Raw genomic sequence first — 24,310 nt, 5'->3', positions numbered from 1 at the left:
TACAGTGTATCACATAGTGTTATTGATACCAAAAGCAAAATTGCAGAATTACTTTTGTTTTGCCATTTCGTAATAGGCTGAATAACTCCAAAGTTATTTGAGCAATTTAAAACAAATCAATTTAGATTACTTAAACTGAAATAGCAAGGATTTATATATATTTTTAAATATATAGGCTATTCTTTAGACATAGAAAATCTACAGATAGACTGAATCTGAACGATTCATCAAACAAGTTGTAAATCACTAGAGTACCAATGCTCTTATTTCTGGTTGTGTATCCAACGAAACGGATCTGGAATTGTTATTTGTTTGTTTATGAATCTGGACCTCAGCGGAAGTCGTCAAATGACGTAGGCGGCGTCGTGTTTCAGCATGAGCGGGACTTTGATTTCTGATCGCTGACACTAAAGTTTTGTGATTATCTCAAATAGCTGTTTTTTTTGTTTACCAGACATGGCTCTACAGATTGAAGCGGATTTACCACCTGACTTTGCATGTCTGAAAGTAAGTTGTGTATTTATTGTAAAACGTTTTGCTGACATGGCGGCTATTAACTCTGAGCTAAAACCCCACAGCTACGTTACTCCCATAGGATGCCCACTGACGGTAACTTCCTTACAATTTTAAAGAAATACAGTTGAATACAAACAACTTATTCATCCTGTTCTTGTATCTACAATTGACTGATGCACTTACTAAACAGATGCTAATGCCACTTGAGCTAACCGTATAGCTAACGTACAATGCAACAAACTCATTTCTGATTCAACGTGACGTAACGTGACGTCATACTAATGAAGTAACCTTAGTAACCACTATACTCTCGATCAGAAGCCCACTGTCAGCACGGAGCCCCGTCCATTCACAATACCTTACGCCAACGTCATTGAACGTTTAACTTACGTTATCGGTAAAACGAAACCACTTGAAACGCATTGGTGCTAACGTTTCCCTGCCAAAACATACGTAGCCAGGGGTCTTATGAGTTCATATAAGTTATCACTAACCTATTTCGCCTGTACAATATGGATTATGGCCATGAACTCAGTGTGAAATGATGTGAAACACTTGAGTAAAGATGTGGGTTGGCTGTTGTTCAACCTAATGGTAAAGATGCTTTTGAAGTGACACTATCCAGTTATGAGAACATTTGACTTATGCAACTTCCTGTAAGTTATGCTCTGGGGTGTGGATGTGTTTGAAACTTGTGTAAATAAAATCTTTGATTTAAAAACATAACTCTATTAGTTTAGTTTCACCAGCAAACTAATTGACAGTCTGTATTTTTTAAATTGTCACTCTTCCAGCCTGCTATGTTTTTCTATAGTTGTGAAATGTATTATTGACAGTTTTGTTTTGTTTTTTCAATCATTTTTCGTTATTGTAAAATAGCTAATAGTTGAGCTGTTTTATTAGTGTTCATTGTGTTTTTTTCTCATCTGCAGAATGTTGAAGCCCTGCTTCGGTGTCCCATTTGCTTCGACTTTCTCAATATTTCAATGATGACTAAATGCTCTCACAACTGTAAGTAACAACTAGAGCCCCTTTTTAAGATAGCTATGGTGCTAGTTATTTTAATTAGAAGCAAATCATTTAGTATAAGAAGGCAAGAGCATGGAGCGACTTGTTAAAACAAATAAAATGCTGCTGAGGTCTTTTTGAAAAATTGGTCCTTTTGAAATCAAATGAGTGGAATATTTTAGCGGTTTTTGTGTGTTAGCTACTTATATATTGTATGTACTCTTTGACAATGTTTTTTATGATGAACAAGAAAATAATTTAGTCATCTTGACTTTCTGTCCCCCTGGATTCTGCTGTTGTCTGTACAGTAATAAAAAGAGTGAGATAAAGAAAGTTTATTTTAGGTGAATCATTCCCTGTCTGCATTTATTTGATTCCAAAGACTTAGCATGCTTTTTTGCTTTAGAATTTTGTTTGCTATGTATTTGAGTGCACCATTTGGCTGGAGGTACTTAAATGAGCAGCCAATAGGGAGCCACACTAAACCATCCTCAAATGTGGATTGAATACCGTTGTGAACTACACAATAACATGCATTTTGTTTGCATTTCATTTTACAGTTTGCTCCTTGTGCATCAGAAAATTCTTTTGCTTTAAGTTGCAGTGTCCAGTTTGCAATACAGTAAGTTTAAACTTGACTTGAATGTACAATCATGCCCCCAAGTCATTTCCATCAGGGTCATGGCCTCAATATAGATGACACAATTACATGTCATCATCTCTCACAATTGCAGGTCATCATCTGTAATTAATTGTATTAATTTGATAAAGGAGACAGGATCCTTCATATCTCACCTCTTTATTTCAGCAAGCAACTGAACAAGATTTAAGAACCAACCGTTTATTGGACGACTTGGTCGTAAACTTTCAAGCTGCAAGGTAATCATACAACTTGTTATAAATGGATACCAGTAAACTGTCTCATGTCTGAAACGTGTCAGAACTTTGAATGTAAATGGACCTTACCTGCATCACCAGTAGTAGTTTTCAGTATTATCAGGGTGAAGGTTATAAAAAAATCTAAAAAAATCCAGGCAACTGCATTGAACAAAACCGGTATTGGTTTTGAGTTCAGGGTGCTGCTATCAGGGCAGGCAGTAATTTAAAAAAAGAATACTGCCCTTACCATATTTGTTTGCATTGACAACTCAGCAAACAGATACAGGATGATGGAGTCAGTGAGTTACTCGTTTGTTGGTCCTTAGTAAGCAATGCCACTTAATTATCATCTAAGTACTGTGAAATCCCAGTATTTTTCTGGCCTTCTGCAAACCAGCTAAGATGGAGAACAAAGATGTAAGCAATTTTTTTTTTTTAATACAGCCATCTACAGCGAACAATAGTTCTTACATTTAGTGGAATTATTTCGCCCACAGAGACAGAATAATTGAACCGCAGATCAGGAAATAAATCTTACTCCATAATCCATGTAAAACCTCTTTACCATGAACACAGGTGCATCGCCTGAGCATTTCTCCAGTTTTTATCAGCATGGTTCTAAGAAATGAAGAGAAAAAACTATTACTGGGGTGATTTAAAGAGATCCCATTGTTATTGACAGGATTACAATATGTCCACAAGGGAACAAATTTCAGTTTATTGCAATTTACCAGCATTAGGGAAACGATTGTAATTGCCTTCTAGTAATCTACTTCTGATTTAAGGATTTTCTGTAAATCAAATGGGGATTTTGTTTTCATCAGCTGAGGTCATAGAAGGTCCTCCTTGTATTGCACTCTTACGTGTGTTGTGTAGCTCTAGGGCTGATCTGTTTTCATTACAGCAGGATGTAGGCATAGGGAGCGGTGTTCAAAGCCGGTCTAAAGGAAATACCTTGGTGCTTTAAGTTTTTCTTCCATTGACACTTATGTCAGTGTAGGAAAACATTTCCTTTAACTTGACCACATGGTTGCAACTAGCCACATGCTTGCACTAAGTGGTTTGTCTCAGGCAGACTGATAAATGTTGATGAATGTGCAATATCAAGGTACAGAAGGTCACCCCTACCCTGGGATAATTTATCCCTGCTGGTCTAGGGACATACTCTCTTTCTCATCCTGTAATCCTCACTCTGTATCTATGATAGTCTTCTTTTTCAGTGAAAAGATCAAACAAAAGGAGAACAGAACAGACATATCCTTAAGGAAGTATCGTCTATGGATGGAGTTTTATGAGTGATCCATGTTTTTTAATGTGCCTCATAGCATCTGTTGAGGTAAATTTGCTGAAAATAAGCCTGCTTGTCTAAACGGCTTATTTTCTGTTCATCAGTGGACATTGTCCCTGGAAAAAAAGAATCAAACTAAAATCAACAGAATTGTTTCTTCAGTCAAATACAGGCTAATTTCTATATAATGTCTGAGTGCTGTTATCAGTCAGTAGATTCTTCCTTTTCATCAATCATCTCAATGTTATCAACTCTGGAAGGTCTGTCTTCGAACTGTAGACCTTCTGATTGTCATCACTTTATGAATGAGTGGCTTACGCAGCTGCTCTTTCCCCTGGGTTTTAATTTCCTGTTGTGTAGCTTTGAGTGTCTGAAAAATGGGATTCTTTGACTTTGTCTTAGAACATTGTTGCTATGTAGCAATATACCTGTCTCAAGCAATTAGGAAGTAGTTTGTTTGCTCTGAAATAAATATACTCACATATTTTGCCTTTGGGCCTGTGCAACATCTTTTGCACAGAATCATACAGGGAAGAATGTGTAGCGTTCTCTTGCATCTGTCAATGTAGTTGCTTTATTTTCTGCTTTAGAAGCGTTTTTGGATAGCTTCTTTCATTGAACCGCTCACATTTCTCATTGTGAAACTTAGTGGAAAACTGCATTGGGTGGCTTTTTTTGCCAATGACACTGATTCAGGGCAATTAAACTAGAGGCCTTTTTCTATAGCCGGCCACAACGATTATTGCAGTGCCACACCTCGTAGTCTCTCCTCACTCATTGAACTAATTTAATGAGGTAGAAGTGAAGATTGTATTTAATCACCAGAAGCACAATGGCCTCACAGTACATGCGGTTTCCTTGAACTTGGCAGATTTCCTTTGTAATGGGCCACTGGGTTCATACTTGTGAACAGGTGTAGTCAATGGCTCTTTTCTTTTGACTGCATTTATTACATTTATTGTCATTGAAATGCAGCATATTTACATTCCATTTTATAGTTATTATTTAATATATGATACTGAATCGCTAAAAATATAGTCTGAATAGCTCTTCTGGCAGGTCTCTATGGCAACAGCCTGTAAACTGCTGAGGTACAGTCGTATTTAGAACCATTTGACATACTAAGGTGATGGGAAAAAACAGTGTGCTCAAATGAGGCAGAAACAGTTAATGGCTATAATGTAAAGTGATGATAGTACATTTGTATTAACCAACTTGTGTTGAGTAACAGGTCAGCTCAGTTAAATAACAGCATTTATCATCAAAAATATATAAAACTGAACCTTTTCGCTTTACATAACTCATGGTGATTTAGGTTCTTTTTCATACACTTTTAGTTTTTCCTGCCTGTCTTCTCTAAATACATTCCCCAAAAAATTGCTACAGTACGAGTGACCAGTAAGAGTTATACCTGGCTGTAAGCAGTGTTACAAATGAATGGAGCCTATTTCTTCCAGATCTTTGCAGGGAGAAAGAGGAGGTGTTCCCATATGACATTTGTGCAAAGCAGCTTTGGCAAGTGTGTGTGCATGTGTGTGTACCTGGTCTAATGGGCACAGCAAGCACAAATTAGTTCTAGATATGGCGAGCGGAACATTACACACCTCATTGGTTCTGCTTTATTGCCAAGTAATGGCCCAGCCAAAATTTGTTTGCTTTCCACATTTCCAAGACTTTAGCCAAAGTGCCTACTTTTTCTCGCTCCGTAGAAAAAGAACGAGAGCAGGTGCAGTTTAATGTCAAAGTGCTCACTCTACAGTATTTATTGACTCTGCTCTCTCTAATCGGCTCAGCATGTTTGTTTTTTCAAGTCCTTTACACTATAAAATGTACTTTATCGAAGTATGCATTTTTCTGTTTTTGAAAATGCAACACACATTTTCATTCACATGCACTTTGCCTTTCTTGTTTTTCCAGACAGCAGTTGTCAAAGGCACATTTTGAATCTCCTCCGATATCGCCAAAGACCCCAGCATCAGCTGTCAAATGCAAAACTCCCAGAGAGAGGGGCCAGAAGTGTAACAGCTCTGTTTTGAGTCACTTTTTCCAAAAGAGGCCTAAAACATCTCCCACAAAGGAATCCCAGCGAGATGGTTCTGTTGCTCAGTGTGCTCAGCAGAGGAAAACACAGACTGCACACACCCACAATGCAAATGACGCTGACCTACATTCAGCAACTGCTCAGCTTCCAGTGGTTGTGAAGGAAGAGCCGATGGATGTGGAGGGGGCATCTATCCAGGGTTTGACGTCAGTCAAACAGGAAGCCGGAGTCTCACACAGTACCAGCACCGGGGTTGAGATGGCGCATTCCTCATCACCATCAAAAGACGTTAAGCCTGTAATCAAAGGTGAAGCATTTCTACCTGTAGGTTAAGAATGCTGAATCACCCAGTATGACTCACGAAATCGAACTAGATCGTGACCTCGCTCACAAACTCGCAAGCTCACTCATTTATGTTCACAAGGCTTCATAATCAGATGCAAATTTCCCCGCTGCGGGACTAATAAAGGATTATCTTATCTTATCTTATCTTAGATCATTGTCAGATCAGAGTTGTATTCTAGCGAGACTGCTCCTCCTCATCGGGTAACAGCAGTTAAGAACTGCCGATGTGGACCTGTTGATGATGCCATCTACAGGCACAGAAAGTAAAAGCTGTAATTTTAATGTGTCCCAACTACAGACAATGGGAGTCATACCAGTAGCGTTTTCCTTGTTAGCATTTAAAGGGGTTTATATTACATTACAATTATGGCAACTGTTACCCAATTACATAGCTGGATCACATTCATCTGTCACATGTTAGCTTTTGTAAATGTTGTACGTGAATCTCTTTCTATACATCTATGAAGAAGCTCAACGTTAAACTTTTTGGGCAGCTCAAAATAAGAGTAATGAGCCTATGTCTCAAAGATTATCAATTCCAAATTCAGAACATTAATATAGAAGCAAACATGAATTTGCTATGTAAAGATATAGCGAAGTAATGGTGTCCTGAGCAGAGAATGAAGTCTCTCTTCCTCTGTGTGTGTTGTAATCCAAGCACGGAATCTGGTTATGACCCTCTCTTGTGTCCTCAAACTTATCAGAAACACTACCCTGAAGAATACATAATGATACTTTAAACTGTTTAAAAATCAACTCGCTGATTCTATCATTTAGCTTTGTATGCGCAATCCATTACACTGAGCAATAATCATTTTTGTGTTGTAAAAATGAGCTGTTGGTACATTCTGATAAAACCAATTTAATGCATGATCTGATGCGAGATGAAACAATCTAAAAATGTACAGTATACTTTTCACTGTAGTCAGTGAACATATTATATTTAAGCAAAGGGTGGTTTTACTTGTTGCTGTTGTTCAGTAAGTGTTGCTGTTTTGAGATTATGAGTATCTTGTTTTGGAACAGCTTTTAATTTGTTTACTTTGTTTAATTTGAACTGTTTACTATTAAGTGCACTGAGGGAAATAGTATGGTTTGTCCCTGGAATGTAATGTGACATGGGACCCGAACTGGTTTAATATTTTCATTAAGCAGCAAATAATATCATGTGCTTGTTTGTTTTTTTGCAGTGGAGTGCCCAGTGTGTTCTGTCAGTGTACCACAGCAGTTTATCAACAAGCATCTGGACACATGTCTTACCAGAGGAGAGAAGAAGGAAAGCTTGAGAAGGTAAAATAACAACTTCACTAATCACTTAAATAAATGCTTTCTGCTGCTGTTTGCTCAACACGTAATGCTCTATATGGAAGCAGGATATAAATTAAAGAGTGTATCGGTTGCTTTGCTTGATTGAATGAGTTTAACTGACAGGGTTTTTCAAATATAATTAAAAAGATAAGACAAGTGCAGGATTCAGGAGCAGTTTTTTGTTAGAACAACATTTTGACTGCATGCAACATCTGAAATGCCTGCTGTCCACATACAGGGTAGCCAGATTAAGATTTTTGGAATAAAATCTATGAAAATGACCCAAAAACTTTTACAATTTGTTAATCTATGGATTATGTGACTGTTTGGACTGTATTGCAAGACAAACAATTTTTTTCATTGTTGATGGAGCTAGGCCAGCACTTTTTCCTTGCTTCTAGTATTTGTGAGAGGCAGGCTAGTATGAGCTGTAAATGTCCTGGACATTCAGTATGTATATTCCTCTGCTATATAGAAATGAAACTTGATATTTTGTACAAATGTGTGTATTCCAAAATGTTAACTGTAGCTTCAAGGAAACATATTATAGATATGTACACATTTTATTTAACTAAAAAGCTTTACAATTTACATTGTAGGCTGCACCATCATTTGACTTTGTATGCAGACCTTTCCTATTCTCTGTTCTCTCCACTGTCTGAGACGATTGTCTCCACACAAAGTGCCTGTGTATTATTTTAACTTTGAAACTTGAAGTCCTGTATACTAAACAGTTCACATTGTGTAAATGCGCTTTTGTTTTGCTTAAAATGGCAGAATGACTGTTAACTATACAATTGCAATTATTACTGTAATCGAAGTATTGGCATCAACCTGGCTACTCTTCTTGTCGAAGAATGTGTCTGTGACATAACTTGAGAGACGGATCCTCTCTTGCAATTATGATCTTGTGTTAAGGATTAGTCATTTTTGTAACAAAATACTTTTTTGAGCAAAATACTCAATCTGAAGTAGACCCTGACGTCATAATGATAAATTGCAGTGGTTTAAATATTCTGGCCTTATGTAGTCGGCCTGCATGGAGGGGATTCGTCTTGCTACCAACCTTAATAATTTACACTTAATGGCTTACATTCAAGACAAAGTATATAATATAATATAACACATTTGACGGCCTTGTATGAATTTAACAGGACTATAGTACATTAGAGAGTGTTCTTTGACAAATGGCAACTCCCATCCGTATATCATTCATCATATCATATATTTTTTCTCTGCTTATGATGTTCCAGACTCGCATGTAGAACAGTTTTAGAAGTTTATTACAGCTGAGCACAGAAATGCCCCCCAAGTTTTATCAGGCGATTACTGAAATAAACCATTGAAAATCTCTGTTGCAGCTCCCTTGGCAACGCTAGGCGTCCAATGACAAAGCTAGTGTACAACCTGCTTTCAATGCAGGAGCTGAAGAGGAGGCTGAAGGAGTGCCATCTCTCAATGCAGGGTTCTCGAGACCAGCTGATCAAAAGACACCAGGACTTTGTCCAAATATACAATGCCCAGTGTGATTCACTAAACCCCAAATCAGGTAAGGGTATTTGATCCATTACACCATAAGGGTGATACTGTAAAGTAAAATCTTAGACTTGTTTCTAAACACATTTTAGGTGTAAAATGTTTGCTGAAACCATATGAAAAGATTGTATAGTACTGAATGTATATGATGGGCTGTCGCATCTTTGGGCTGGTGGACTGTCCCTCCAGCCCTCTCTGCCTGCCCCTCAGGGTCCACATGAGAGTGTGCTGCATCTGTGTCCCAGTTGCGTGTGCGTACGTCATAGCAGCCTATTCTGTGCAACGATTACGGCTGTTAAATGGTGGATGCGTTTTTTTTTTTTTTTACATCAGCGACCCAATGGGTCAAAACCCGTTTTGTTCAGTAGCACAATTATTACAACGAGCCTTATTTGTGATCTCAAGACAAATAACAACTTTTTTCCCTCTGTCAACAGCTGAAGATATTGCCAAAGAGTTGGAGGCCAATGAGAAGATAAGGAATCAACTGCAGGGGAAAGCCAGACCTGTGTGTAACATCTTAATGGGATATATTGTTGGCTTGAATTGTATAGCCCCAAACGCACTGAAAGTGATTAATGTAGCGCCTTATTTCATGCACATAAATTGATGCTCCTGTGGTGCACTACAGGCATCAGATTTGAAATGCCAACTCTAAAGAATCCACTGTATTTTAGGAAAAGGTTGCTGTTTAGGTGCAGTTTTATATAGTACAGATACCCTATAATACATTATACATTGTATAATACATATACATTTTAAATCATTGCTATGATAATAATGAAAGTTTAACTAGAAAATGTGAAATTGGCATCACACGATCGTCTAGGTGGAAGACTTATCACGTTGGAGTTCTTGGGATTACCAAAGTCAACTCTGTTGTACATTAGTGTTACAGAGTGAAGCTTCTCTTACCTCATAAACAATCTTTGGCTGAGTACAGCAGTCCTGCAGAGAGCACACAAACCAGCGATCAGTTCACATCGGAATAAATGTTAAGGGTTAGCTGATGTGACCGACTGGCAGCGTGGTTTGCCATTTGAACCAGCGAAAGCAACAGTAGTAGTAGTAGTTGTATTATTATTAATTTATCTCGTCGTTTATTTTCACTAGTGGAACTGTAGAATATTTTTTTTGATGAGAGTTCCTCCCTTTGTTGACAAGGTGGGAGGTATACATTGCATGCACTGCATGTAGAAAAATGCATTAAATATGTTTATGGTTAGAAGTGTTCAAATGAAAATGTCATAACTTTGAGAACTTAAACAAAGCAATCGGGCAATTCCTTTACAAATATTGTCATGTGTTTTTCCATTGATGGTTTATGCTAATGTATGTTTTTGTCAATTCAAAGGTCATGGTTTTCGCAAAGAATCAGTCTGAGAAGGAGATTGATGAGATACATTCAAATTACAGTAAGTGTTTTTTTTTCACTATGGATCTGTTGACACCTTAGGGGTCTGACTCACCAAGCTGTCAGCTAAATATCTATCCTATATGAATTGTGTAAAAATATGCATTAACTGTCTGGGCCTGCATGTGAGGAATAGGCTTGTCAGAATACTGCATTTGTAGTACATTAGCTTTGCAAAAAGATAAGTAAATTAGCCGCACTTATTAAAAAAACCAATATCACTTCCCCTTTGCGAAGTGTACAAAAGCAAAAAAAAGTGCAAACAAAATTCAATATATCTAGAGTAAAAAAAATTAAATTAAAAAAAAGGCTGTCAGTGAAATTGCAGCATCATGTATAATTTCTCTCTTCTCTATGCATAGCCAGGGTACTCACTAATATCAAATATTACATATTGATTGTCTGAGGAAACATACATTTTAAAGCCAAGGTTCTTTTATAAGAGGAAAACACATTTTATGAGAAACAATTTAACTGATGTTACTCCGTTTTAACTGACAACATAAATTTCACAGCACTTAAAAAAACAAAGCTGGAGGTGTTGGTTGGTAATCTTCTTCAAAAACATTTTTTGTTATATTTGTTGAAATTCTCATTACATCCCGACAGCCCTCAATAAATAGAGTGCTCTGCAAAAAATTAGATCAATTACCGGTATCTGTTGCTGTCGCAGGACTGTAATAATCCTGCATTGAGAATGAATCATCTATTGCACTCCATCTACCTATTACAACTTCTTTGAAACTGCACTATAACTTTTTTACCTTTGCCTACTGGTAGTTGTTTTCCTTTTCTTTGCCTTTTTAGATTTATTTTATGTCCCATGCATTGCTCTGGGAACTGTGTTTTGTTTCAAAGGTGCTATACAAATAAACCTTTCCTTTCCCTCACACTCATGAGACCAGGACAAGAATTCAAGGCAGCACCTTAGATTTTATCAGGGTTTCCCTCAGGAGATTTCTTAACAAAGGTGTTAAGCATTGAAATACTTACTTTGTTCTACTGATCTGAAGGTTTAGGTTTTATTAGACAAAAGTGTATACATTTAGTTTTACCTTAGCAGAGGCGGCCTTTAATTCAGGTTGGGTACCCCACATTTGCTTAGAAATGCTGTCGGTAATCCTGTTTGCTCATTTTAATCTTCGGTAAGAATACCTCATACTATCAAATAGCAATACTGGAGCTGTACTGAGGAGTTCAAAGCTTCGTAGCTTCACTCATAACTTTGACGTTTGAGTTCCAAATCAACATTTAAATGCTGCACAACTTCTTTCTTCTTCTTTTTTTTTGCATGTCTTTTTGTTCTGGTTAAACCCAGCATTTCTTAACAGTTGCAGATAAAGATAAGGCTCCACTAATATCAATAGTATTTCCAACTTGTGGGATCCAAACATTTCCATTAACTCTAGAGGGTGGTAAAGTCCAATAGTCCAAATCTATAAAAAAAAAAGATGGATGTAATAATAAAAAATTAAAAAAAACATGTTTTTATCTAACCAAATGTTCTGCTTCAATTCATATTAGTTGGCATATTTTGGCCCTTGCCGCACTCAAAGGGAGACACACACCTATATTTAACAGGGTGGCCTGGCAGCAATCTAAGAGCACCATCAATTTCATTTATATAACCACAATAACAAAAATCCATTATTTTAGGATGAAAATGTTGTAATGCAACCCTACAATGCAGGACACAAACTTGATCTAGGAAGGTTTTCGAGGTCTCGTCTCAGAAATAGATGTCTCAGAAAAAAATAGCGAAACATCTAAATCTGCACAAAAAAAATGTTCTTCAAATTTTAGTTGTTGCGTAGTTAAGGAGTGGAGAGGTAGAGACGTAATATTACAAGATATTTACAAGATTGCATACTTTTTTGTCTCCAACGAAATCGTTACATTTTGCATATACAATGTGTCGCCCAGCGGTAATATCAAACTTACTTAATTCTGTCTAGAAGCCAGCAAAAACCAGCTTGCTATATAAACCTTTCACTACACATTACCAGCAACAGAAACAAGCAAAGTTACTATGTCTCCAGTGAGTAATTTAGCAGCGAGGAGTTGAATGGAAATATAAAAATCAATGAGATCTTTGCCTGAATGTATATAAGGCTGAATACTTTTTTTTTTATTAGGATATGTAGGGATACTTGGCTATTAAAGTGTCCATCTAAAATTGTGTTATTCCATTCGTTATGAGCTCATACTTTAGATAATCACTCAGTCATACAGACATACAAGTGCACATAATTCAACTGTAGATCAGGTCTGTGATTTAATCTTCAAGGGCAGAGGTCAAGCTAAAGCAGCAGCATTAGAGAACATTATCCAAAGTGGTGTTGTCATGGTTGAACGATATAAAAAGCTTGCTGGAAATAACTCTGCAACGCTACTTTAAATTGGTTGAAAAATGGTTGTGACTCACAGGAGGTAGGTTCTATAAATAGCTGCACTGCTGTGATAACCTCTTGATTTATCAGAGGATGTGGATGACTCACTCTGCCAGCATTGGGAATGGTGAATGAGCAGACAGGAAAATGAAAGGAGCACACACCCATTCCACCGCTGCTTGCAGCCTTCAATGTGACATATTCTTTTTAGCAATAATACACTATCTGGTCATTTAGAAAACATTCTCATAATCCAGAATAGCAGCAAGTCAAATCCTTGAAATCCTCTTTTCTGAGGCCAGCTCCAGAGAAGTTTGTTATTTATGCACTATCCGGCAATGTTAAAAATGCAATATTAAACCCTTGCATTTTGCAATGCCTGATGGAGTCTATTGTACAGCTGTGTGTACTAGTATTGCTGCATCCATTGTGTCAGTGAAATTAACCTGGGGCATGAAAAAATGCACAACTCTGTCTATTAACAAAACAAAATCTACATACGTACCGATGTAAATAGGTACATCGGTACATATGTAGATTTAGTTTGTTTGTTTGTTTCCAGGCTCATAAGGAATAGACAGAGTTGTGCATTTTTTCATGCACCAGGTTAATTTCACTGACACAATGGATGCAGCAATACTAGTACACACAGCTGTACAATAGACTCCATCAGGCATTGCAAAATGCAAGGGTTTAATATTGCATTTTTAACATTGCCGGATATTAACAGCCACACTCACAAGGTAAAGCTTTGCAAATTAATTGGCAAATTGTTTGGTGAGAATAAATGACTCTTTCTCCTGAAGATATCAGTGACAAGTCTGAGGTAGTAGTTGTTCCATGTGTAGATCACACTAGTGTTTATTGCAGTGTTTTGGAATAAAACTTTTTTTTCACTTTCTCAGTTCCGTCTCTGTTCTCCTCTCTTTGTTTATAAGAACATCACAGATTTGCAGTTGTTCTGTAGAAAGTGATTCAATTCTTCTTTTTGCCTGCGTCCGTTCACAGTCGGTTATAATGTCTTTTCAATGAGTTGTTTGACTTGTTCAATGATTGTTTTTCCTACACCAAGGTAGTAAAAGGATTTTGTTGCCACAGACGTCTTGGACCTGGCATCTATGGTGTTATGCAATAACAGAAGCATGTGAATAATAATTTGTATTCCCCAAATCTATTCATCCTTTCAAGGTTGGAACTTGTCAAAGTATGAGTCTTATCGGCCTGATGTGTTAAAGATATTTTTGTCTCACAGAGAAAAAATGAGTGCATTCAAGATACATTTTAAAACATGGTAAATTCCCAAACAATATTTTCTACAGTAGCCTATTTGTTTGTGGTTATTTCTTTATATTATTTTCTTTGCTCCACGACTAGGTGGTCTGTCAACTCAACATTTTTATTTAACTTTGTAACCCAGACCATAAATGATAAGATGTAGTGTTGCATTAAGATCATTGACTGTGGACTGCTGCATAATTAAAAATGATGTCCTTAATTAATAACTATTCCACTATATATCCTATTTTGCCTGCAGGGAAGCAGCACAGCAGTAACTTTTCCCGCCTGATTGCACAGGTCCGGTGTCGCCTAGAAACCACCAGGCAGACTTGTATCAAACAGGAAGTCATTATTGAAGGAGAAGATGTACAGAAAACACACTCTGAAGGTACTGCTGCAGTCATTACCTTTCTCAAGGAACACAATGTACTCTAGCCAAAGGACATGTTTTTCCATTACCCTTTAATATAAGTCACCGGATCCCCATGGTAATGGCATTGCTTAATTCATGGCCAATTTGTTAATTCTTACCAAAAATGCAAAATGAGTAATAGGATGCAGCTTAATGGGGTTTGTGTGCATCCCTACTGGTTATGTTACCAAGGAAGTGCAGAGAAGGAATGTCAGCTGGGATGGGTTATTTCATGTGTTGGTCATTTATAACAGAACTTTATACTCAATTTAAAAGGATATATGGCCACTTGTTTCCACTTTTCCCTACTGGCCAAAAAACAGTTGTTGGAGATTTTAAATGGGTATGTCTTGACCTAACTAAAACTAATTAATTCATGTTTTTAAATGTTGCCAATTCGTATGCTCTATAGAAATTAAAAAAGACACAAAGAATTGCATGACACAGTCCACTGTGTGAGAGACTACAGATATGTGAGAGTACCGACAAGGCCTTAAATCTGCTTTTCATTTCATGCACACCCCTTTTGACAGGTCGTTTCTCTACTGTTTAATTCTCCCTGGCAGTCTGACACAATGATAAACTATATATCTGTGCCTCCTCTAGATCAAGTTACAGAATCAAAAAGCTGCTCAGTGATGAAGGTGGAAGACATAGAATCTGACAAGGAGCCATCTACGAGAAGAATTGAATTGTCATCCAGCCCCACCTACAGTGACGTGTCCGTCAGCAGGTGAGCCCTAGATAACGGACACATCCTGATTCACTTACCGTAGGTGACAGCCTCGAAGCTTCTTGTAACAGTTTGGTCTTCTTCAGGCTACAGATGAGTGAGATCCTTATCTTTGACTACCTTTCTATAGTTTCAATATATCCAAGTCAAATTTCACAGTGAGGTTGATAAAATATTGTTTTTATTGGTTTATAAAAGCACCAAATAAACACCGTTGGGTAACCAACATCACATCTTCACACTGTGATTAGCGATTAACTTTCCTATTGTTAACTTTGCTGGCTATGCTGTTAGCTGGCTAACGTTACTACAGCTATTTGAGCTCGAGCTAGCTACGTTACAGAGCTTGCTTGACACATTTTAGCAACCTGATGTAATGTAATGGACCAAATAAAAAATTATCTGAGATGCTAACAGTTTAATAATCAGGCACAGTGCAACTGTGGCGGTGAAACTGTCTTTATTGTGACAACTGAATGTTACAACAAATGTAAGTTAAAATTAAGTTCCAGCAATCGAATAAGGACTTATTAAAGTTAAGTTTGAGTTTATAGCAGAAGGATGTTCAGAGATAATCTTAGTTTTAATGGCATTTTGAAATGCTCTGATTACTTCATTTGAGTGAATGTTTATTCCTCCTTACCGGCAACGCCCATGGCTGGAGGCTTTATTTTTTCGGCTTGTTCGTCCCTTAGACCATGGTCGTGAATGCAAAGCCTGTGGTGACATTTCGGACAGACATGGATGTTAACTGCAACATTACATTGCGGAGGCATACAGCCAAGATTGAATCTGTCCTTGTTCGTGTGAACTTTTCTGATAGTAAATAACTGGCTGTGTAACATTTACATTACATTACATTACAGTCATTTAGCAGACGCTTTTATCCAAAGCGACTTACAATAAGTGTATTCAACATAGGTATTCAAGAGAACTACTAGTCACCAGAAGTCATAAGTGCATAAACCAGAGCAAAAGTATAGTGCAGAAGCAAATTACTACGAAAACAATAAGTGCAACAAACTAATACAAATACAATAAGTGCAACGAACTGATACGAATACAATAAGTGCAACAAACTAATACGAATGCAAGAAGTGCTACGAGGAAGGCTCAGGGTAGTACTTCTTGAAGAGGTGAGTTTTCAGCCTGCGCTGAAAGATGGGCAGTGACTCTGTTGTTCTGACGTCAGTGGGAAGTTCATTCCACCACTGTGGGGCCAGGACAGAAAAAAGCTGTGACCAGGTCGATCGGCCGCAGGGACCTCTGAGCGACGGGGCAACCAATTGCCCCGAGGCAACATAACATGATAGGTCCTCTCTTCTGTCCAAACATTCTCTGTTCCGCAATTCATGAGAACAAACTCTGGTGGCTCAGGGTCAAACTTCAAATATGTCTTTTGAAACCATGGGGATGTCAACCTGCATGCTCTACATTAAATATCAAATTGAGTTTGATAGATGGTGGATCAAAGGTCATTTTAGATGCTTTTCATCACATATCTTCTTTATTAGTCAAGTCAGCCCATCTTATTTCTGACAAATTATTTGTCGGGCTTGGCACCATCACTGTTACGCATTTTATTTAATTACAAATACCATGCAAGGAAGAAGATGTTGCTATTGTTTTCTATTGTATAAACATATTTTGCAATTTGTATGGCAATCTGCTTTTAACTCTCTACTATTGTTTTGTATGATGCAACACCATGTTTTATTTGCTGGAGTTTAGGTGTTTTTATCTAGTGCAGTCAGTCTATTCCAGTCCCCATAACAATTCATTACTCATTCTTCAGGTGTCAAATTCTTGTCATGTTACCATTTGTAAAGTTGTGTGAGGAAATTGTGGCTTTACACATCATTTAAAAGCAGAATTACTTTCATTTCCTTTCATCATTCACTCAGAAAAGCACAGAAACTGTTATATATGCATTTTATTTGCATTTCTATCCTATGTTGACATGTGTTTTGATATTTAAAAAAATATTATTATTTAAGATATCTTTTTTTTTGTTTGTTTTATTTGCACAATGAGTTAAGTCAACTTAGCACATCTGACCAATTTTTCTTAAATATTTTAAGACATTGGACACTTAGTATTGTAACAGTAATAGTACAAACACTAGGAAGATGGGCTGTTACTTTTGTATGCAAATTCAGTTAAAAAGTTGACAAATCGAAAAAATGTATTTGATTGCAAGGTTGCTAGGCAACATTAGCCCATTAACCTTGGTATACAGAGGTTATTATAACAGAAGTACTCCAGCCAAAAAGTATTTGTTTTTGCCAGTAGAGTTTTAACAATCTGAACGGTCTATATGAGATTGTGTATAGAATAAAACAGCAGCTGCAGATCAACCTTTTCATGTTGAAGTAACAACAGAAGTCATGTTGTTACCTGTAGTGTGGAACACTTTTTATTTGGCGGTCAGAAGATTGACAGAAATGAGACCAGCTTTTCAGTAAATAGGCCAAATCATTTCAGCACAGCATCATGTTGTGTGTATGAGTATATTTGAGGCATAAGGAAAGAACTGGGCAACTCAGTACCTGTCCACCCATAGCAAACAGTTGCGTGTATGTATAAGTGTATCATGAGAAATGTCTGGATAAAATGATCAAACGCCATTGCAGATTTGAAATTGATGCTGTTACTTGGGACCAAACCAATGCAATATGATGTTTATTGAAACCGCAAACCCTATAACAATAAAACTTTGAGAATAATATTTTCCTACTTTTCTTCCATTCTCTCCCTTTTTTCCATTGCAGTTCTATTTCTGACATCTTTGGTCCAGAGCCTGCCAGTCACCCTGAGTAAGTGATTCTGCTGTCATTTTCTACTATCAAGAAAGGTTTTGTGATTTTAGATTTTACTGTGCCACCAATTAATGCAAGAAAATCTACATTAGTTTTACATTCAGAAAATTATGTGTGGAATTGCAAAAAGTATAGCCTTTTAAAAATTGTGAAATCAATGTTTTATTAGAGAGGAGAAGTATCTCCAGCATAGATGGGAAAATGTCTCCCTCTGTGTTCTAGCTGTGTGTTCTGTCTGCATTTATATCAGGTAAAAATAAGAGGTCGGATAATTAAATGAAAGTTAAATGGGTATTTTGTGTATTTTTTCGATGTTCCAAAGTCTGGATCTGGTTGAAATAATGCCTTGACATTCCTCCCTGTCATTACTTTTGACCAAGCCGACTACTAGTATGTTGACAGGCACCTAATTGTGTCCCACAAGCCACAATAAACAAGAAGAGCAGCTAAGCTGCAGTACTGCCTGCTTTCATGAGCTTCTCACTAAGCTTAAGGTTAAACAGGTTGTCCTACTCTCCTCTGTGAACATTTAATATGATGCTTTTGAGTTTGGGAACTTCTCTTGTTATCAGAGGCAGCAAGATAGCACTCTTGTCAACAAATTGTTGGCAAATAGTAGACATTTTTTTAGAAGTTAGTGTCCCTGAGCTACTGGTGATTGTTTTAGACAACTTAACATGTCAGGAAAGATGATTTATCCAAATATACCGTTTTTCAAAGTTATGTCAGCAACAGATCACATTTTCCTGGGTTAGTGGTGGTCATATTTCAAACCAATTATATCTGTGACAAGTAGGCTGAAGATTGAGATTTAGTATTTGGAAGACTGCTTCTGTATTCAGTTTATCCTCTTTCTTTTTCTCGATCATTTACTGCTGTCATCTCTGTCAAATTATTTTGAAAGTGCCATAAGACAACAAAACATATCTCTTCACCCCAGAGGACTGCACTGACCCGGTGCTCATTTACTTGCAAACTGTTCACAAAGACAGTGAATCTTTCCGGTGCCACAAACTAACCCTTGTCATTGGTGGGACAAGTACAAATAACAAACTGATGTAAATGAATCTAAATGCGTTTTAGTATTCCCAACCAGTTGACACTGTGAGTTTTTTACAATGCGGAACAATGCAGAAAAAAATATAAATAGACTTGTGCACGTAAAAGTTTTCATCTTATTACATGACACAATGCAGTCGATGTTCCTTTTTTCATGCGTTAATGAATGCCTAATGAATGCCTAAAATATCACATTGTTCTCTGGCACATTACAGTTTAAATTCAATGTTGTCATTGCAATGTGCCGTGTGATGATAAATTCACACTCGGGGATTAATCATTTTTAAACACATTTTACATATAAAAAGCTTTGCTGGCACACCACTGACAAAACAACAGAAGCACAAACATCTGAGTGAGATCTCACCTCTTGTTTCTTGCGGATAACCAAGACTCTGCTCTCTTCTATTCCTAAATTACCGTGAAGCATAGTCTCAACCTTCCAGTATTCTAAACATTTATAATTTATAATGTCATCCATCTATGCAGCAGTTTTTCTGTTTATACTCATAGCACCCAAGAAGTGTTGGGCCTTGGAATAACTCCTCAACTCAATGCTCAGAAGCCAAATCTGTGCTTGTAACAAGTGTGAATATAATTTTTTTTCAATAAGGTAAGGCTTTATCTACGTCCACCAGCCTTTTCTCAGACTCGGCCAATGATGACAATGTAGCTGTTGATTGTTTCAGTCCTGATCCACACTTTCCACAGATATAAATTGTCTGCTTATAAGTAATCCACTATACTTTGTTATCTCCTCATCCTCCCCACATGTGGACTTCTGACCCAAATTCCAGTGCTGGAATTTTGTTTTTCCAGTCAAGATAAAGAGGCAGAGGACCTTGTCACTGGCTGGAGGGTGATATACATCTGTAGAATAATCAGCTGAAGAGAGCCCTTCATGTGAAGTTTTAAGTGATTCCATATGGAAGATACTGTGGGTTTATGTTATCTGAACACTCCTTATGGAGGAGATCTCAGTGTCCACCAACACTACATGCTGAGCTGTGGAGCCCACCGAAACTCACACAGTAGCAAGAAATATTGATTTGGCAGTAGGTAATCCATAATGGGAAAATATCTTATCTACGGGCATAAAGCACTCAGTCCAGATGTGTTCCTCTGTGTTCCTTCCTCTTTTTTAATAAAAAACTGAGAATTGTTATAGTGTATTTTCTGAATGAAAAGCACAGATAAGATGGTCTCAGAAAAATGAATAAAATACTTTATGGGCCATCTTTCACCTGTAGTTTTAATGTAAAAGAAAACTTTGTTTACTTAAAGATGCTAAACGTGAAAATAGCTGTTTGTGGAGCTGTAGTAGTGCATATACTAAAGCGTGTATGTACTACCACTACTACTATTATATTGTTTGTTTCAAGGGCAGAATAAATAAATGTTTTCCCAAAAGCCCACCATACTGTACTATCTCTCATACTAAACCTACATGAGACTTTAATCCAAACAAACCCCAAAGACTTACTTATACCTGGGCAGTAATTTAAATTGAGGCACAAGCATAAACTGAAATGAGCTTGTTTAAATATTGTGGCAGTACATTTGTACTTTACATGTTGTGTCTTAGTGACCTTTGAAGGAAGAAACAAAGTGGTCTTGTTTGGCTGGAACACAGCAAAGCAGGAGCCGGTCCTATAAAGGCTGAAGTCTGTCACTGACTAACTGAGCTAGTTATGTAACTTCCCCATCAGTTAGCACGCTTTCTAAATGATTATGTATTAAAGTGTTTCTACCTGGAAAACTGGCAAGGTTACAATTTGAATCCTATTCCGATATGTTATTATAGTTTTGTATCACCAATTGTGTGGCCATCTTGTTCTATGACTACAACACCAGTGTGCGTCCATTTACACTGGTAAAATGTAAGCACATATAGTAGTAATAGTAGTAAATATTTTTTAATAGGCTTTAAACCCTACACCACTCACCTTTTTAAAAAAATAATAAAATTTAAAAAAAGTTTTCCCACAATTAAGTACATTTACCATGCATGGTCCAGGACAGTGGATATGTATGTGTGTGCATATGATCAACTCCAAGTAACAATACCAAGATAATCTAGTTTTTAGTCCATGTTCTATTTAACATAATTTATATATATAACTTATATTCTGTTTTTAGTGTGACTTTGTAACATCTGTCTAGGAACTACAGATGAAAAATAGCCTCTTGGCTAACTCTGGCGCATTTACAGAAATGTTTTATTAATGTGCATTGTCCCTACCAAATAAACCAATAACAAAAAAAAAATTCTGCCTCATATTGAGCATGGATAAACTCTGTCTGCCCATCTTAAGTTTATCTAATTAGACCTAACAATTGACTTTACACTCTACAAAGGAGAATAAGTACCCAAATGAAAAAGGGTTTGTCACTGTTCTGGGTGGACTGGTCCTAAGAGCTTTGTGTTGAGTTTTCGTTTTTAATTAGACACACAATGTTTTATCTAAGTGATTTTTACTGGTGTGAGCTACCACTTAGTCAATTGTAATGCATTTGCTGGAGGGTTGTCAGGCATGAATCAGGCATGAATGCATCCAGGCTATGTACCTGCCTCCATTCCAGTCACTTGATTGCAGTCTGAAGAATTTTTTTGTATCTCAAAGTAAAAGGGGCTTGTGGTGTTAATTGACTGTATAAACTGCAAATTAATTAGACGAATGGCTGGAGAACAGGTATTCATTTTATCTTCTCATTTACCACATACTTGATGACTATTTTGGAAGCCTTGGGAGACTTGATCCAGCAAAATGGTAATGGTTTTAGTAACCATGTAGGCAGATGTCTGACCAGAAAATAACTAAATCCTAGATGTGATTAAATTGTAAGCTTTTCCCCACCGTCTCAAATGTCTTTCTCAAGATATACAGCCAGGTCTGTTTAATGATGGCAGGAGGGAAGAAAGCAATTTTGAGAAGGCTATTGTAGATTAAAAAAAACAAGTGTGGTCTTTGTGGCTCTGGGGCCCACAGCCTGATGCATATTCCATAAATGAACATAGTGGTCGGAAAGTCATTTCTTGCTGGAATCTTTTTTGGTTTGATTGATTTTGTGTAGATACCAAGCAGCTAGTGTATAGCAAACGTATAGCAGCAGTTAACAGCATCTTAACATTATATTTGCACATTTCTATTATCCTGCATTCACAAAAGACTAAAAGGTTATCTGTGAAAATGTTCTTTCATAGAGATACAGAGAGGACCTTAGTCCAAAAGCGGACATCAAGAATGAGAGGAGACGAAGCAGCTTCATCACTCGTCAGTGGGAAGCGACGGCGCAAGACGTAAGGATTGATGGAGGAAAGGGAGGGAGAAAGGAAAAACATCTCTCACCTAGCAGATAAATAACAATAAACTGATTGCTCAATTTCAAGCATAACAAGAAGTGATCTTTATGCACATTCCTGTCAAGCATTTCATTTTTTTGATTTTCTGAAGTTGGACTCTTCAGCATGTCATCGTACAAATACATTTAGTATTTTTACATACTTTTTGTTCTTGTCATCCATGATGAGCTATGGCCCCCAAAATGTCATCAGGATACATGATGAGTATGAAGGCTATAAAATCAATACTTGAATCTATTCAAACACTATTAAGTTTCGTAAAAATGTAGTTTCTAGGTTTAAAATGTATGCATTTTTACTTTGTGTTTATAGACATAAGCAGACATTTACAGTATTTTTACTTGTAACCAGTGTTCCAGTCAATATATAGTATTCTATTGTAATGTTTATCCACATTATATAGTATTTTATTATTTTCTTAATCTAAATTTTTTTCTTCTTTATAACATGTTATGTGGTCAAATGTAATATTCTGTTTAAACTGAAATAAACCTGTAACGACATTGGGTAGATTTGCATTTGAACACTTTTTTGGCTTACATAATTGACTTATCTTCAAATATTAGCTTCTGATGTCATCAAAAAATAGATTTTGGCACTTTGTGCAAAGCTAAACATTTGGTCTATGTGTTTGTGGTGGAACATCTATTGAATTATTAGCAGTATACATGATCCCCAAAAATTCCCTTTTTTTTTTCACAACTGGATGTCTGTCCGATTGCTAACCTATGACCTGCATCTTCAAATTTCCCCACAGATATTTTGTCCAACTCAGATTAGGAACTCAGTCACATGTCTTTCCTCTGTCATTTGCAATTTCTAAGCATGCAGCAAATATGTAGCATTCAAACTGATTTGTTTTCTTTGAAAGAAAAGTAACCGAGGTCAGTTCAATTACGGAAATCCAATGCTTGTGAAACCCAAGGTCAAAACTGCCAGAGTATAAACACTTAAGGAGAAGAGGCGGTTGTTTATGTATATGTGTATGGGAGAGTGAGCAGGAGCACATTTGGAAGCTGACCTTGATAGAAAACAGAGCTCGCCTGGAGCCTTCAGTCCAAAACGTGGTGCTTCTGACTCAGTCGTCTCTCCCCTCGGACAAAGCAGGGACAAACTGACAGACATTGATGGACTTGAACAAATCGACATGCTTATTAATACCCCTGATTGCATCCTTACTTTTTCCCTATACAATGCTGCTGTTTGTCTCTGGTTTAATTAGCAGCGACTTCTGCCTGAAACCACAGGAGAGGTTTGAGTGGCTCCTGGTCGCTGCCTTGATTTGGGATGCAGTGAAGCAGGCAATGATATCACTGATTCCATACACACACACACACACACACACACCCACCAAACCACAGGGACTGCACCCTTAAAATAGGAATCACAGTAACCTTATTTGTCTGGTGCCTGGGTGGTAATGTTGAAGGGGATATTTATCCTCTGTCTAACTCAAGGTGAAACAGAATTTAAATCAAATAATACATGATGTCCCTCCACCATGGTCCTAACTTACATTTGCTCATATTCCAAATGCCCTGTACAGCCGTGACAGCCTTTTGATCCTGTCCAGATCTCCTAAGAAAGGATATCCAATGTGAATGTCATGGTGAGAGATCAGAAGTCAGAGTTGCAGACCTACAGGGGCACATTCACCCTCAGGACTGCGTGTCCTGCATGAACTCCACCTCCCCCGACTACAGCTCGCATTAAGCCTCGAGGACGAAGTAGCAGCAGTGTTAACAGCCCTCATGTGGTTAATATATTTTTGTTCCTCTTATACAGTTGCCAATGGAGTGACTAATATCATTTGATCCAGGAATTTAGCCAGAGGCAAGCTTGAAGGGAATAAGGAAAATAGAATAAGGAAAATAGGGTTGGATGTATTTCTGGTGGAAGAGAAATACATTTGAATAAACT

At 37.2% G+C, this 24,310-nt stretch overlaps 1 protein-coding gene across 1 annotated transcript; it reads left to right on the top strand.

Annotated features, from left to right (window-relative positions):
* Window positions 1-355: 355 nt before the first annotated feature.
* Window positions 356-22,848, top strand: rad18 (RAD18 E3 ubiquitin protein ligase). Its single transcript, XM_054616678.1, has 13 exons — window positions 356-507; window positions 1,449-1,527; window positions 2,085-2,146; window positions 2,333-2,403; window positions 5,609-6,039; window positions 7,268-7,367; window positions 8,747-8,934; window positions 9,359-9,429; window positions 10,276-10,336; window positions 14,260-14,391; window positions 15,022-15,148; window positions 17,920-17,964; window positions 22,232-22,848. Exons 1-13 carry the CDS (start codon window positions 457-459, stop codon window positions 22,329-22,331), a joined length of 1,518 nt encoding a protein of 505 aa, XP_054472653.1. The 5' UTR covers window positions 356-456; the 3' UTR covers window positions 22,332-22,848.
* The last annotated feature ends 1,462 nt before the right edge of the window (window positions 22,849-24,310 follow it).

The sequence above is a fragment of the Anoplopoma fimbria genome, chromosome 17, assembly GCF_027596085.1.
Source record: "Anoplopoma fimbria isolate UVic2021 breed Golden Eagle Sablefish chromosome 17, Afim_UVic_2022, whole genome shotgun sequence".
Taxonomy (NCBI): Eukaryota; Metazoa; Chordata; class Actinopteri; order Perciformes; family Anoplopomatidae; genus Anoplopoma; species Anoplopoma fimbria.
This window is presented reverse-complemented; position numbering and strand designations above follow the sequence as displayed.